The sequence below is a fragment of the Fukomys damarensis genome, unplaced genomic scaffold (assembly GCF_012274545.1).
Source record: "Fukomys damarensis isolate Sample0158 unplaced genomic scaffold, DMR_v1.0_HiC HiC_scaffold_2, whole genome shotgun sequence".
Lineage (NCBI taxonomy): Eukaryota > Metazoa > Chordata > Mammalia > Rodentia > Bathyergidae > Fukomys > Fukomys damarensis.
The window spans coordinates 5,605,868-5,621,691 of record NW_022900914.1 but is presented as its reverse complement, the minus strand read 5'-3'; the positions used below and the strand labels follow the sequence as shown (position 1 = coordinate 5,621,691).

Genomic DNA, 15,824 nt, shown 5'->3' with positions numbered 1-15,824 from the left:
TTTTTTTTTTTTTTTTTTTTTTTTTGGTACCGGGGATCAAACTTGGAACCTTGTGCTTGCAAGGCAGGCAGTAGCACCACTGAACTACATCCCTGGCCTATTAATAGCGTTTTTATATGCCAACAGTGAGCTTGCTAGAAAGAAAATGAAGAAAGCAGTCCCATTCAAAACAGCTACAAACAAACAAGGAAATATACTTATGAATAAATTTAGCTAAGGAAGTAAAAAACCTACAATCAGAATTACAAAACATTGATGAAAGAAATGGTAGAAGAATTAATGTTGTTTAAATGTTAGTACTACCAAAAACAATCTACAGATTCTGTGCAGTCTCATCAAATGACACTCTTCCCAGAACCATGAAGAACAATCCCAGCATTCATATGGAAGCACACAAGATAACTGAGTAGCCAGGGCAATGTAGAGTTAAAAGGAGCAAAGGTGAAGTTGCCACAAAACCTGAAACGTTAACAGAAGTAGTTAACAAAACAGCATGAGATTGACATTACAAGCATATATAAATAGATCAGTGGGACACAGTAGAGAGCCCCAAATAAGCCTATGCATCGAAGTACATACTTTGGAGAAAGGACAGCCTTTACAGTTAGAGATACTGGGAAGTTTCTGTGTGCATAATATTGAAACTTTACTCATCTCTCACTCTATACAAAAATCAGTTCAGGATAGACCAAAGAACTTAAGTGTTAAGGCCTGAATCTCTGGAAACAGTAGAAGAAAACATAGGGAAACACTTAAAGACATTGAAACTGGTGATTTATGGATAGGGCCCTAAAAGCACAGAAAACAAAAGCAAAAAGTAACAAATGGAATTATGTCAATCTAAAATAAAGTTTCTGCACAGTAAAGGAAACAACAGGGTAACGAGACACTCTAAAGAAAGAGAGAAAAATACTTGCCAACTATTTATTTGATGGAGGATTAAAATCAAGAATATATGAGGAACTAAAAAAGTGAGCAAACAAAAAACCTAGGCAATCTACCAATTGTAAATAGACAAATGAGGTGAATAGACACTTTTCAAAGGAAGAAATACGAATGTCCAGCAAGTACTGTATATGAAAAAATAACTTTCATTGGCTATCATGAAATGCAAATCCGAACCACAAGATACCCTCTTATCCCCATTAGAATGGCTAAAAAACCAAAAAGTAATAATTGCTGGCAAGGATATGGAAAAAATGAACTTTAATACACTTGGTTGGAATTTATTTTACTATAGCCATTATGGAAAACAGTGTTGAGATTCACCAAAATAGTAAAATTATATATATATGGTATATGTCCAATGGAAGTAAAATCACACCAGAGAGATAACCTCTGTGCCCATGTTTACTGTGGCACTATTCACAATAACTAAGATAAGAATCTGCCTAGGTACTTATGATCAGATGAATTGATAAAATGTGGTATGTATACAATGAAATATATGTAGTCAGAAGAAAGAATGCAGTCTTGGCATTGGCAGCAAAATGGATGGATGTGGAAGACAGTATAGTTAAAAATTATATACAGAAAGACAAGTATTATTGCTCTCTCATATATGGAAGCTTAAAAAAGTTGCCTTGAAAGTAGACTAGTAATTACTAGTGATTGAGAAGGGTATGTGATGGAGTGAAGGGTGGAAAGAGAGGTTAAACTTTATAAGGACACATGAATGCACACATGGAAACATCTCACTAACTTTTTTTGTGTGTACGGTACTGGGGATTGAACCCTGGGCCTTTTCATTGAGCTACATCCTCAGCCCTTATTTTACATCTCCCCCCCGCCTCTTTTTTTGGGGGGTACTGGGGATTGATCTCGGGTCCTTGCACTTGTGAGGCAGGCGATGGCATCACTGAGCTAAATCCCTGGCCCTTTTATTTTACATCTTAAGACAGGATCTTACTGAATTGCCCAGACTAAGCCCAAATTTATAATCCCCTGCTTCAGTCTTCCAGAGCTTTGAGATTACAGCAGTGCACTGCCACACCTGGCTACACTAACTTTGTTAAGATGTACAGTTAATACATTTTAACTTAAAAATTATAACAAATATACTTAATATTAAAACATGAAAACTTTTAGTTTGGGGAATATGACAAGTATGGCTGCTGTGAACACTTTCTGCACTGAGCTATAGATTCTAGTCATTGTAGTCTGGTAAAGTAAAGCTATATAAACTGTGTTTACTGGAGAGGCAGAATGAAAACTTAATATTTGTAGATGATGTAGTTATGTTTATAGAAATTCCAGAGCAATCTATAGATAATTGCTGGCCTGGTTAGACCAGTGACTGTAAGTAAAAATTTTGTATATCTGTGTATTAGTAATTATGCAAAAATGAAACATGATTTACAGTCTTATTTACAAAATAAGTATAGGAATAAATCTAAAAATTCTTATGTAATATCTCTGCAGAAAATAAAACTTAATTGCAAAACATTTAAAGAATGATGAAATAGAGAAGTGCCACATTTCATAATTTGGAATACTAACCTTTTGGGGTGTGCTGGGCACCTCGCCTGGGTGCTTTTGCCTGCTAGACCAAAGCTGTACCATGGGCTGTATGCTCAGCAGCTGGTGTTCAGTGATGCTGGGATTGGAACCCACGGCCTTCCACATACTAATATGCACATGCTTACCACCGAGTTGCTTCTCCAGCCTGGATGTTTTTATCTTTTCTTGCTCATTAATGAATAGATTCAGTACAGTACAAATCAAACTTACAGTTTTTTTAAATGCAAAGAAAATAGTTTTATTTGTATATCAGAATCTAACAAATGAAGACATAATAAGGTCAACAGAGCTGATGACATCATGGAAAGCTTTAGATGTCTAATCCCAACCCATCTAGACTCGCTGGGCCACACAGCAGCAGCTCTGGTGCACGCCCACCTGAGCACAGGCGTGTCCAGCCGACAGCACTGCCATTCCCTCATCAGTCCTCTGTCTTTCTACCACTTTCGTTTTGGAGAATTACACAAAATAATTTTGAAATTTATATGGAAATACAAAGGATTAAAAATAGTAAAAGCTCCTGTGGAAGGACAAGGTGGGAGGACTTGCTGTTCTACATTATCAAAGCACTGGAGGGTTAAGATGACTTAATATTGGCTGAAAACTAGACAAATATACTAATGGACAGAGCCACACAATACATACAGTGGATTTATGATTGATTTATAAGAAAAGAGGCAATCCAAATGTTGTTGGAAAAGGATGGCGGTTTGTATAAATAATACAGGGAAAATTGGATTCTGGTGAAGAAAACAAAAACCCTGCACCTCACTTCACACTGTACAGAACTTATTTGAAGGGTAAAGTAAGGCTTTTGGGAGATAATGTGGGTACTATAATGGTTTCATAGTTCATTAGATACATCATGAGGAGATTTACGTGTCTGACGTATCTGGAAACAAAAGAAGATAATGTGGGAGAGAGGTTTGGGAATAAGCAGGTAGGCCTTGCATACTAAGTAGTCTGGGCTGTATTTTCAACATTATAAAGTTTGATCCGGAGGCTGTTCAGTTTCTTTTTTTTTAATCCACTTGTAGAATTTAATTTAGATTATAATTTTGTTTCTAACCATCTTTGAGACTTTATCATCTGGAAATTCTTGTACTACAAAACAGAACTTAATAAGCAGGACATGGTGGATTTCAAGTGGTGTTGAATTTGGTTTTGTTTCCATATGGCGAGTGTAATGATGTGTCCTTTGATTAAAATCTTTCACCCATTTTTAGATTTGTTGTTTGTCTTTGTATTGTTCAGTTGTGATGATTCTTTATGTATTTTGACCTGAGACTTTTATTAAAAATGCAAACATTTTCTTCTTTGGATTGTCTTTTTCTTTCTTGATTGTGCCTTTTGAAGCAATAAAGTGATGTTTGTTCCGTATTGCTGGGTGTCAGATCCAGGGGTAGGCAAGCTGTGCCCCTGAGCTACACGAAGCAGCTTGGATTTAAATTTAGATCAAGTCCATTTTATTTTTCCTCCTATGTTTCTTTCTACCTCTCTTAGTTGCTGTGCTTTTACATGGTTGTTATTTTTCCTGAGTACAACACTGATTTCTGTAAGTCACTTCATATTTCTTCTCCTTTTTTTTTTTTTGGTACTGGAGATTGAACTCAGGACCTTACGCTTGTGAGGCAGGCATGGTGCCACTGAGTTAAATCCCTGGCCTGCTTCATATTTAATGAAGATATTTCTGTGGTAGTTATTTTATTAGCATTAAAGACTGATAGAAATTATTGTATCAATTTATAAGTTTTTCTTTCATTTAACGCATTTTTAATTTTCTTGAAAATTTTTTCCAGCTCTATAGTGTCCACCCTCCTTGCTCTTATGGATGGATTAGATAACAGGGGTGAAATTGTTGTTATTGGTGCTACAAACAGACTTGATTCTATTGATCCTGCACTCAGGAGACCAGGTCGGTTTGACAGAGAATTCCTTTTCAATCTGCCTGATCAAAAGGTAAGAGTTTTTGTTTTCAACATGTTAAAATTTATATATAACTTAGTTATAAAATGTGTGTGTATGTGTGTGTGTGTCTATATACTTTTGAGGGTGATATTTTATGAATTTTTATTGTTTGGATGCTTAATCTTTTATTAAGTTATTGTGGATGCTTACTTGCTGTTTATTTCTCTAGGTTGTAGCACTTATTTGGTAGCTGTCTCTAACTAAAGTAACTTTTTCTCATAAAATGATGTTTAGTGTATGGGATGGTTTTCAGTAAGGAGCCAGTACCCAGATTCTCACATTGAGGATGGGGGCAGTGTTGGGAATTGAACATACACTTTGTCATGTTTACCACCACCTCTAGATTGAACCCAAGCCCTTGAAGCTGTATCACTGAGTTACATTGCCAGCCTAAGATTTTAGAGTCGTAACTAATTAATTAGGAGATAATTTAATTAAAAGGATATAATGTTATTATAGTATAGTTTTTTTTAAAAAAAGAATGTATTTTCAGATAGAGTACTAGCATATATAATAGTCACCCATGATATACAATGTGGTTTACTATTATACGCAAAGCTCTTTTACTAATTCTTCTTGAAATTTTTGTTAGATTGGGTTTGAGAGAGAGATTTAGAGGATGTGCTATATTTGAATGTATATTGTTGTATGGTTTTGGTCTTAGCTCTTCATGTGAAATGCCTGGTGTAGGCACATAGATGTGAAAGGCTTAGTGACTAGGACTATAGAAACCACAGCAAAATGAAAGCCTTCCTGTATAGGACAGGTGATGCCCAACTTGACATCTGTCTGCACAGCCCTTCTTGTCAGTTGTTGAGTCAGGTGCCGGGTTTACCTTGTCAGGATGGGACGCAAAGCATGTACAGCTCCCTTTCACTGTCCAAGTGCTGTTTGTACAAATATACCCCAGTACTTAGGAGGGGTTTAGTTGTATGAGACAGGGCCAAAGTCTGTTTCTCTTTCTTTTTCTTTTTCTTTTTATCCTGAAGACTGAGGTTTAGTTTAGCCTTTTTGTGTTTTTGGTGGTACCAGGGATCAAACTCTGGCCCTTGCACTTGTGAGGCAGGTGGCGGAACCACTATGCCAAATCCCTGACCCCTGAGGTTTTAGTTTAGAAAAAATAATTTTACATTAACATCTTGTGTCTTAAGAAAAACACAAAAACAGCTTCTGATAATAGTTTTCTATTGAAAGGTAAAATCTGCATTTGCTGTGTTTCTGCATAGCTGTGATCTTTGCTGTTTGTTGTGTGCATGCTAATCATTTGTGAAACCTGGGCTGATCCTGTGTGGGTCTGACGGTAATGCGTGCAGTGCTCAGGTCATCTGTTTATTTCCTGTGTCCGATGTGACAGGATTCAAAGCAGAAAGCAGCTGTTCATAAGCATAAGTTGCCAGGGCTGACATCTGTTTCGGCATAGAAAAATGTCATCTTGTTTGTAACATCTAACAAGAATGATTCCAAATTTTTGGCTCTGCAGTATACAGGAAACATACTCAGTTCTAGGAGACACAGCCAATATTCCTTTTTGCACAGGAAAGCCATTTCTGTGATTCCCTAGTTGTCCCCGTAGAACAGGCATCAGGATCTCTATGCCTGTCACAACCCTCACAGTTCAGGCACAGACCACACAAGGGGCAATAAAATATTATAACTCTTACCATTTAACCAAGTAAAAGGTTTTTACAACTAAATCTTGGTTCCAAATTTTAGTAATCTCATTAGGTCTTTATCAGCATAAAATAGTGTATATCTTCTATATGTAGTAATGCTTCTCAGGTTTTCTTTTCCTTTGTTGTGTAGTAGTCATTATCAGCATCATCACTGATACTTGTGTTTGTGTTTGTAAATTCTGACAAATGAAGCTCTTGAATTTGTCTTTGATTCTTAGCAGTAAAGGTAGCCACATATATTGGCATACACTTGTAATCCCAGCACTCTGCGAGGGTGAGGTAGGAGGATTACAGGTTTGAGCCCAGCCTGGACAATTTAGTGATTTTACAAACTGTCTTAAAAAAAAAGAAAAAAGAAAAAAGACAAGGATGGGGATTTAGCTCAGTGGTTCTGCTGACTGCTGCGCAAACTCAGGGTCCTGAATTCAATTTCTAGTACCCAAAAAAAAGGAGATGAGCTGGGGATGTAGTTCTGCAGAAACTCAGGTTAATCTCCAGTAACAACACCCCCCTCCTCAAAAAAAAGCAGAGGAAGATGCTTTCTCTTAGGGAAACCATATGACCTATGTACCATATAGAGTAAAATGAATGATGAAGATCTCTGAATTTCTTCATGTAAATAATTTTCCCTTCATTCTATATTGATTTTAGTAAAAGAAAGGTAACTGGTAGAGTTATAGAGAAAGCATATTAAATGTTTGAGACCTGACAACAATTTACTGACTTTAGGTAATTTCAATTCTTCAAACATTTATTTACTTATTTTGTAAAATGAGGCATATGTATGTATGTATGTATGTATGTATATGCGGTACCAGGATCGAATTCAGAACTTCATGCTTGCTAGGCAGGTGCTGTGCCACTAAATCCCTGGCCCAGAATAGATCTTTTTTGAGGTTATCTTCCAGTTTACATTTTGTTTTATGTTTTTCATGCTCCACTGTCTTTTTTTTTTTTTTTTTTTTTTTTTTTTTTTTTTTTTTTTTTTTTTTTTTTTTTTTTTTTTTTTTTTTTTTGGTACTGGGGATCAAACAGTGGTTCTTGGGCTTGCGAGTCAGGTGCCAGCACCACTGAGCCAAATCCTGGGCCCAATCCACTGTCTTATAATGAAGGCTTCATGCTAATAATGAAGTCTAAGTAGACTCTTAATGTTATCTCATAGAATATATATGCTTTCAGTATGATGTTTCTTTCAGACTTTCATTTATAGCTTTTAAGGTTCTGTTGAGACATATAACTTCAGGTTGGAAGGAAACATGTTACATTGGTTTCATTTTGGTAGCTAAGCTCGGGACTTTGAAGTTGTAATTGAATTGCTTCTGGGCCTTTTGGCTAAAATCAAGTGTAGAAGTTGTTATTGAAATGATAGCTATTGCTGTCAGATTGTGCCAACTTTCTAAGTTGTATTTTGATGAATTTCAAGTTGTTCTTTTTGTTTTGATTACTAGACCACAAATTGTTTAAGTCAATAACAGTGTCTTGGTTACAGTTTGCTTTTTTATATGCATTGAGGGAATAAGGATATTCTTTTTTGGGGGGTCCTGCTGTAGATCGGACCCAGGATCTCATGCATGCTGGGCAAGCACTTTGCCTCTGAGTTCACACTTCCAGCCTAAATATTTACTTTTAAAAAGTGCTGTTCACTTTCCACCCTCTAAAAGAAAGCAGATGTGAAAAAAGAATTCTGTTCCCACTCTGGGCTGTACTGTCAGATGATTGTTGATTTTTCTAGACTGGTGTTTCTTTTTTGTTTATTGCAAAACCAAAATGATAAAATTTCGATTGTGCTATGCAGTCAGATTTAAGCCAGAAAATTCTGTTTTGGAGAAAAATAATTAAGGCAGAATTATTTAAAATTATGTGTAATTTTCCTCATTGTCTGTACCTTATACATAGAGTTCTTTGAAATGTAATATTTGTATAAGCTGGGCATGGGGGCACACACTTGTAATCCCAGCTCCTGGAAGATAGAGGCAGGAGGATTGCTGCGAGTTTGAAGCCAGCCTGGGCTACACAGTGAGTTATAAGCCAGCCTGGACTACATATTGAGACTCTTGTCTCCAAAAACTGAAAACAACAACAAAAACAAAAAGTAAAAAAAAAATTTCATTTAAAAGTTTTAATTATTATAACTCACTAAGGTTTTTTTGTTTATATGCTTTTAAATGGTAAAAATGATATGATGGAAAAGTGAAGTTTAGTTTTTAAATGATAGTCCTGGGTGACTCACTTAGCCACATGCACTACTAATGAGGTCTGGTCACCTCTCAGAACATCAAATGTCTACGCTTGTGCAGCAGAGGCAAGAACTCTGCTACATATCTCACAGGTTGATGAGGATGCTAAGGTGTTTACATTTTTTAAAAGTGGCTATTCGTAATTTGTTTCAGCTAAGTACATTTGAAGAGTTGATGGAAACTTATTTATGTGTACTCTTCTTAGGCAAGAAAACACATCTTACAGATTCATACCAGGGACTGGAATCCAAAATTGTCAGATGCTTTTTTAGGTGAACTGGCTGAAAAATGTGTTGGTGAGTGCTGTTATTTGAATTCTTTGACTGTCACTGATCTGTTCAGCTTCCCTTTCCCCTTATGTTTGAAATGTGAATGAGTATAGTTATGTTTTTGTGCAACAGATGGCTCTGCCTTCATATTTAAAAGTTATTTTAAATATTTCACTTAAAGTTTGAACACTTCCAAGTTAGAATTTTGGCTACCATTAGGTTTTTTTTTTTTTAAACAAATTTAGTAGTAATAGGTGCTTTTTATTGAGTGCTGGGTATCCTTCATATTACTACAGTGTCTCCTTCATATTACTGCAGTTGTCCCGTTTTGGAAATTTTACTAAGAAAAATAAGCTTAAACTTAAGAAAGTTCCATGTCAAAGGCAGGAATGCAGTCTTTTACTTTGTGGATAACACAAATGGGTGCATCTTTATTCCTGTGGTCTAGAAGGAAGTTGGGTGGGAGGAATCTTCAAAGAAAATGCTTAATTATATTTGCTAAACCAAATATAAAACTTTGTAATTTAACTTAAAATCCTTTATAGAGTAGAAGGTCTCCCTACAGAGTGAATGAATACTACCATCCTAGAAGGGTGGGATGAGAGAGCATTTAAATACATAGGAGATGGAATCCAGGGTTTTGGCTCTAATTAGGTCAGAAATAAAAAGAGATGCAATATTGAGTAATTGAATACACACACAGGAATTTTTGCTTCCTTCATTTTCCCTTTTTGTTGGTTTTCCTCTCATACGCTCCAAAGTAGCAGTTTAAAAAAATCTCTCTCCGTGAATGTTTTAAACATTATGAAGCAACCCCCCAAATGAGTCCACTAACAATAGTCTTCTTGGGAAAACCTTAAAGTTACCAAAACCAAAAAGAACAAGTTAAAAAATCATTGTGATCCACCATCAAATAATTAAAATTTAAATAGAACATTAGTCCATTCAGTTAGCTACATCCGAATTATCCTCTTCATCCACAGGGACCTCCATCTCCGAAGCAGCATCCCTCAGCTTTTGAGCCACAAAGACCTCGACATCTTCTGGTGAGGAGAAAACGTAAATCTCTCCAGCACTACTCCAGTTTAAGCTTTGCCTGGTATAAGAGAGCATGCGCCAAACCCATTTCATGTAAATTTGGCTTGACCTTTTGCAAAGCCTTGTGCTGCTTTACGGGAGAGGGTGGTATTTGGTAAAAAAAAGCCAGTCTTTTCCCTTTTTGAAATTTGTCCCCCTTTATTTATGATACTATTGTTTTAGCATTCAGATCAGAATGGGAAATCTATAGATTTTTTTTCTGTGAATTTGTCACAGATAATAACCATAATAGAAAGAAGCAGAAGTCTTTAAATAATTTTGAAATTCCCTAAGAGATAGGTATTTTAAAATTATTTTCTATCACTCTGTCATCTGAAATATACACTAGTTTAATTCTTCATCCCAAATGTTAGATTCTTAGTTTCTTTTTTGCATCTATAGGTCAATACTTCTAAAAGTTTTAAGTGATTTTTAGCTTTTAGTAAGCTTCCTAAGATTTTAAATTTTCACATGTAATACTTACTGGACTGGAAAACTTCTCTTGCACTTTTCTCCCCTCCATGGGGTGGCAGTACATTTGCAGATTTTGCTTCCATACCATTTCTTCCAGGGTAGTGACATAAAAATCCACTGTAAGTAAATGACTTGTTTTTGTTTTGTGACATTTATTCTGTGTATTGAGAAGCTAATTCACATTAAAAACAACAACAACAGCAGCAACAAATGTAGAACTTCCAATGGGAATGAAACAGTAATAAGTTCTGAATCCATTATGAAGCCATCAGTATATTTATTCCAAATGTGTTTCAACATGTATGGGCTCAGTTCAGTGAAATTTATGCCAAAAAGACTGTGCAGTCCTGATGAACAACTGTAAAGATAGTTAATCTCTAGTGGTTATTGATTTGGTAACTTTGACCTTAACCAGTTTCCTAGCACTTGGACAGTTTTGCATGCATAAGAGTAATTTTTATGGAGTAAAATTTTTTCATCATACAGTGGTGTCCAGAACAATTGCACAAACAGTAGGAGCTAATGACTAATGAGAGCTTCAGCCTACTCTTACTTCTCTAGTTTACTTTCAGTGAGAGGGCTAAAACAGAAAAGTGGATCAATATAGAGACCTTCAATTATTGTGCACCTTCAATTTATCTGATGTTATATTAAAAAATAACCATAAAATTTTGTTATCTGTTCTAGTCATCTGACCTTTTTTTGTTTTTGTTTTTAGTCTGGGCTTTTTAGTAGTTGCAGTGTGCATCTTTCAGAAATTTCTATCTTTAAGAGCAATACATGAAAATAAATGCTGTTTATTATCTAGATATTTGTATTCAGTGGAGTATTAGAATTATAGTGGTAGAATTAGGATGATCATGAAAGGAATGTTTATAATTTCTTGTATATCACTTTTTAACTCTTACCAGCTATAGCATATTTTTAGTTTTACCAGAATGATTATGCCATGTATTTCTAAGACACAACCCTTTTGAGAGTAGAGAAGTATACTATTAACCATGATAGGATAAGAGACTGCGAACCAGGATGTGTTCACCCCAAGTATAACACATTAACCATGGTTGTGATGTGTTAATTTTGAACCCAGTGAAATAAGTACCTTAAGTTAGTAGTTCTAAATTTTTTGTTTATATCAGAATCATTTCTAAAGCATCTCAAAATATACATAATTTTAAGCCCTTTAGAGATTTTGGGACTTGAGAATGTATATTTTTGTTTCAGTTTTATTGTTCACTCTGATCAGCATTCAAGTTGAGAACCACAAATATAAACCAGTTTTTCTTACTTGCAAGCAAATGTAAAGATTTCCTATTTTTTATAGTCTGTTAATTATGCAGATCCATGTAAAAATTAGGAAAAATGAACAATACATTGCTATTATGTATGTAATTAACACATTGCTATGGCAAACATAAATGTTAAGGGTGATATCTAATACATACAATACCTTTTAGTGGCTGTTTGTTTTCTGTTTTGCCTTATTTCTGAGCTTTTTAACCTAAGCTTCTGTACTTGAATAGGACAATACAGTATGTTGGCTGTGTTTCTATTTTAGGGTTTTCTTTGTTTTTTATTGTTGTTGTTGTTGTTGTTGTTGTTGTTGTTTTGAGAAAGGGTCTCGCTGTGTAGCCTACCTGGCCTCCGACTTGCAGCAATCTTCCCGCCTCAGCCTCCCCAGTGCTGGGATTACAGGTGTGCGCCACCCCTCCCGGCAATTTGCATATTTTTAAAGAAGAAAAAGAGATGAGCTTTTTAATATTTGAAGATGGAAGATGGTAGTTTATTCTTTTTCAGATATGGAAATAGAGATCTCATGTTTTAATTTTGTTAAAGGAATGCAACAGCTATTTTTTCAGGTTTATTAATTGAAAAATAGAAAATAAAACAAATCTCTGTTAAATTTGATTATTCTGCGGCTGGGGATTTGGCTCAGTGGTGCCCGTGCTTGCCTCCCAAGCACAAGGTCTTGAGTTCAATCCCTGGTACCAAAAAAAATTTGTTTTTTAAAAAATTATTCTGGCTATTTATATGGGGGATAGATTGCTATTGTGGGATCGCATTTATGCTTTATCTGTTTAGAGTTTTTCTCAGTTAAATTCTCACAAGGCTATTTTCCCCCAAGAGTAAGTTTTCCTCCTTTTTAAATTTTATTGGTACATTTTAAATATACATGATAGCATTTATCATATGGAATTTGTACCTGTACATTGATATATCTTGATTTTTCTTTTTCCTTCCCCTTTCCCTCCCTTCCCTTAAACCCTTCTCCTCCTCCTTATTTACAAGAGTAAGTTTTCCTTTGTAATCAGCATTTAAAGTTCAGTGTTTAAGTGTTGTATGAGATCATTTTGAGAGACCTGATACTTCTCCCTGCGGAGTTTAGGAGTTCATGTCCTAGAACTTGTTTGAGGGCTTTTCCCCCCAGCTGGCATAACTGATAAAAGTGGCCTAATGCAGGTTTAATTGCTGGTATGAAAGACAACACGTGGCCAGTTTTTCTTTCTTTTTGTGAGAACAGACTTAATAGTTCAAGTTTTTTTGTGTGTGTATTTGTTTCTGACTAATGAAATGACTTAAAAGCACTGGGGGCTCCATCTGCTGTTTAATTGTCATCCATTGATTGAATAAAGGTTGATATACCCTGTGTTGGTGTAGTCTTTAAAACTAGGCTGTCAGTTATTTCAAGCATATATGCTTATATATTTCATAAATGTGTATATGTATGTATTCACTGAGTGTATATTAAGTTAAAGTGGAAAATCAGTGTGCATAGTAACAAACTTTAACCATCCCCCCATCATGGAAACATTTTAAAACATTCTTCCTTCCTTAATGCTGTTGGAGTTATAAGAGATAAAAGTATGCCTCAGATTATCATTTTTATGATGTAAACTTGCTAGTGGATTACACTCAAGAGTTGGCATTAGAATAGCTATTTTTGAAGTTTCTACTTATGTACTATGCTGAAGTGTGTTTAGAGGTTAATAAATGTTAGAAAAATCATATATAGGTAAGTGTAATGTCATGAGGACTAAGCTAGCAATTGAGAATGTTGATGAAGGAAATGAAACTATTGAATTGAAATGAAACTATTAATTTTTTAAAAACCTTCCTGTAAAAAGCTGTACATTGTAACCAGTGTTCCTGACACATAATATATGTTAATGTTTTCATTAAAATATTCAATGCCTTGATTGAACAGTTTTGTAAGGTGATGTTAAATGATCAGTCTTCCTTTTGCCAGTAAAATTATACTCATTTACTGAGTTGGTGTTGGTTATTACTTTAGATGAGATATTTACAAAATGTGCTTGTTGCTCAGAAGAATGAACTTACCTTTGTTATCCTCCTTTTGTGCATTAGGCTACTGTGGAGCTGATATCAAGGCCCTGTGCACTGAAGCTGCCCTGATTGCCCTTCGGAGGCGTTATCCCCAGATCTATGCTAGCAGTCATAAACTGCAGCTGGATGTTTCCTCAATTGTGCTCAGTGCCCAGGATTTTTACCATGCAATGCAGAATATCGTGCCTGCATCCCAACGTGCTGTGATGTCTTCGGGACATGCGCTGTCCCCCATTATAAGGCCACTGCTGGAAAGAAGCTTCAGTAACATCCTAGCAGTCTTGCAAAAAGTGTTCCCTCATGCTGAAATTAGCCAGAGTGACAAGAAAGAAGGTACCTTTTCATGTTGTTAAAATGAAATGAATATGGCCATGAAGAGTTACCTCCTAAGATTATTTATGTGCTGCTATTTGTATTGGCCATAACTGTATAAGATCTGTTTCACTCACTACTGTATATTACACGCCTGGCATATTACCCAGCATCTGGTATTCTGACCATCTTAATATAGGAGTGCTGTTATCTTTAGAAAGTTGACCGTAATAAGAGCTTATGTACATTATTATAAAGGACTTAATTTAAATTATCACTTATTAATCCTCATCAGAGTCCTGTGGGTTAGGTACTCTCATCATATAGAAGAGGAGACTGGAAAGCTTGGATATGATTTGGGTTACATAAGGTCCCTCAGTAGGTTCTGGGACTTGCTCTGGGTCAGCCTAGGTGGCCTGACCCTGTAGCCTGCAAGGGCATGCCCAAACTATAACTCAAACCCATTTACTTATTACGAAGTGCCTGTACCTTAATTAAACCTGAATACTGAGGTTTTAGTGTAGGAAAAACAACTCATGCATCTTTTTTTTTTTTTTTTTTTTTTTTTCAGGCAGGGTCTCACTATGTAGTTCAGGCTGACCTTAAACACACTATGTAGCCCAGGCTGGCCTTGAACTCCACAGGCAATCCTCCTGCCTAGCCTCCTAAGTGCTGGGATCATAGGTGTGCACTAGCGTGCTCAGCAACATCTTTTCTGTCTCTCTCTCTCTTTTTTTTTTTTTTTTTTGGTACCGGGGATTGAACTTGGGTCCTTGCATTTGCGAGGCAGGCACCGACCGGAACCACTGAGCTAAATCTCCAGCGATATCTTTTCTCTTAGAAGATAAACAAGTAAAACACATGCCATAGGTTCGCCATCACTGCTATAGCCTGTGCTCTTGCCTGTGGATTCATCTCACCATATATGTTTTAGTGTTACTGGCAGGGCATTTGCAGTGTGCTGTGTTGATTGGAATGTAAGCTGTTGATAAGGGAACAAATTAGAACCTGGATTAGAGAGCCATGAATTTGATTAAGCCTTAAGATTGTACTTTGGGATCTGAGATTAAAAACAGAAAGCTGCCTATAAAAAGCAGCACTCATTTGCAGGAGAAAACTAGAAGTTTAAGTTGACATGCTAGTCCAAGTGGGATCTCTGAACTGTGAGGGGAAATAGTGTGCTTTCTCTGTGTGGTGTCTTACTGGGATGGAGTTTGCTCCCAATAGAGGATGGCTCAGAGGCTGAGGCAGGAGGATCACTGAGAGTTCAGGGGCAGCCTGGGCTTTGTAGTGAGTTCAAAGCCAGCCTAAACTGCATAGCCAGACTCTGTCTCAAGAGTGGGGGGAGAAATATACTAACATTAAATGTAATATACCCTCAACTACATAGTGAGACTCTGTCTCAAAAAAAGTTATATATCGTAAGGGCTGGGCATGTCGCTCAGTGGCAGAGTGCTTGCCATAGGATGTGTGAGGCTCCTTGTTTGGTCTCTAATACCACAAAAAGTAGATATGTATATAAAAATCATAACTAGTGTCAGTGAATTTTGCTGTTATTATAAATGTGTTTTTCAAAACTTAATTTTTAGGGATAGACTTACCTGAGTTGACTAGATTACATTTACACAGATTAACTTCTTAAATTTTGCAGTAGGGAAAGGAGCACACATTGTGCTATCTGTGAGCCAGGCATTATGCCAGGATCAGTGTATCTTTTTTTTTTTTTTTTGTACCGGGGATTGAACTCGGGTCCTTGCGCTTGCAAGGCAGCCAGCAGAACCACTGAGCTAAATCCCTGGCCCTTCTATGTATCTTTTTTAATGTATGTTTTTCATAACTGGTAATATGTATCTTTACCCAAAATTTTCAATTTATGGAAAAATTTATATTACCTTTAAAAACTGTAAAAGTCTCACCTTCCTTTCTGCAGAATTATGGCCCTTTTATTT

The 15,824-nt window shown here is 36.1% G+C and overlaps 1 protein-coding gene and 1 non-coding gene across 4 annotated transcripts in view; both read left to right on the top strand.

The window, feature by feature from the left end:
• Positions 1–15,824, top strand: part of Atad2b (ATPase family AAA domain containing 2B) — a 142,848-nt gene that overhangs the window by 70,235 nt on the left and 56,789 nt on the right. For all 3 annotated transcript variants that reach the window (XM_010604886.1, XM_010604885.1, XM_010604887.1), the window contains 3 exons: positions 4,320–4,479; positions 8,604–8,694; positions 13,585–13,896. In XM_010604886.1, the coding sequence (XP_010603188.1) occupies positions 4,320–4,479; positions 8,604–8,694; positions 13,585–13,896 (563 nt within the window). The remainder of the gene's footprint in view (positions 1–4,319; positions 4,480–8,603; positions 8,695–13,584; positions 13,897–15,824) is intronic.
• LOC117286700 lies at positions 3,351–3,414 on the top strand. Its single transcript, XR_004517831.1, has one exon. It is a non-coding gene; the product is annotated as a small nucleolar RNA SNORD77 (small nucleolar RNA).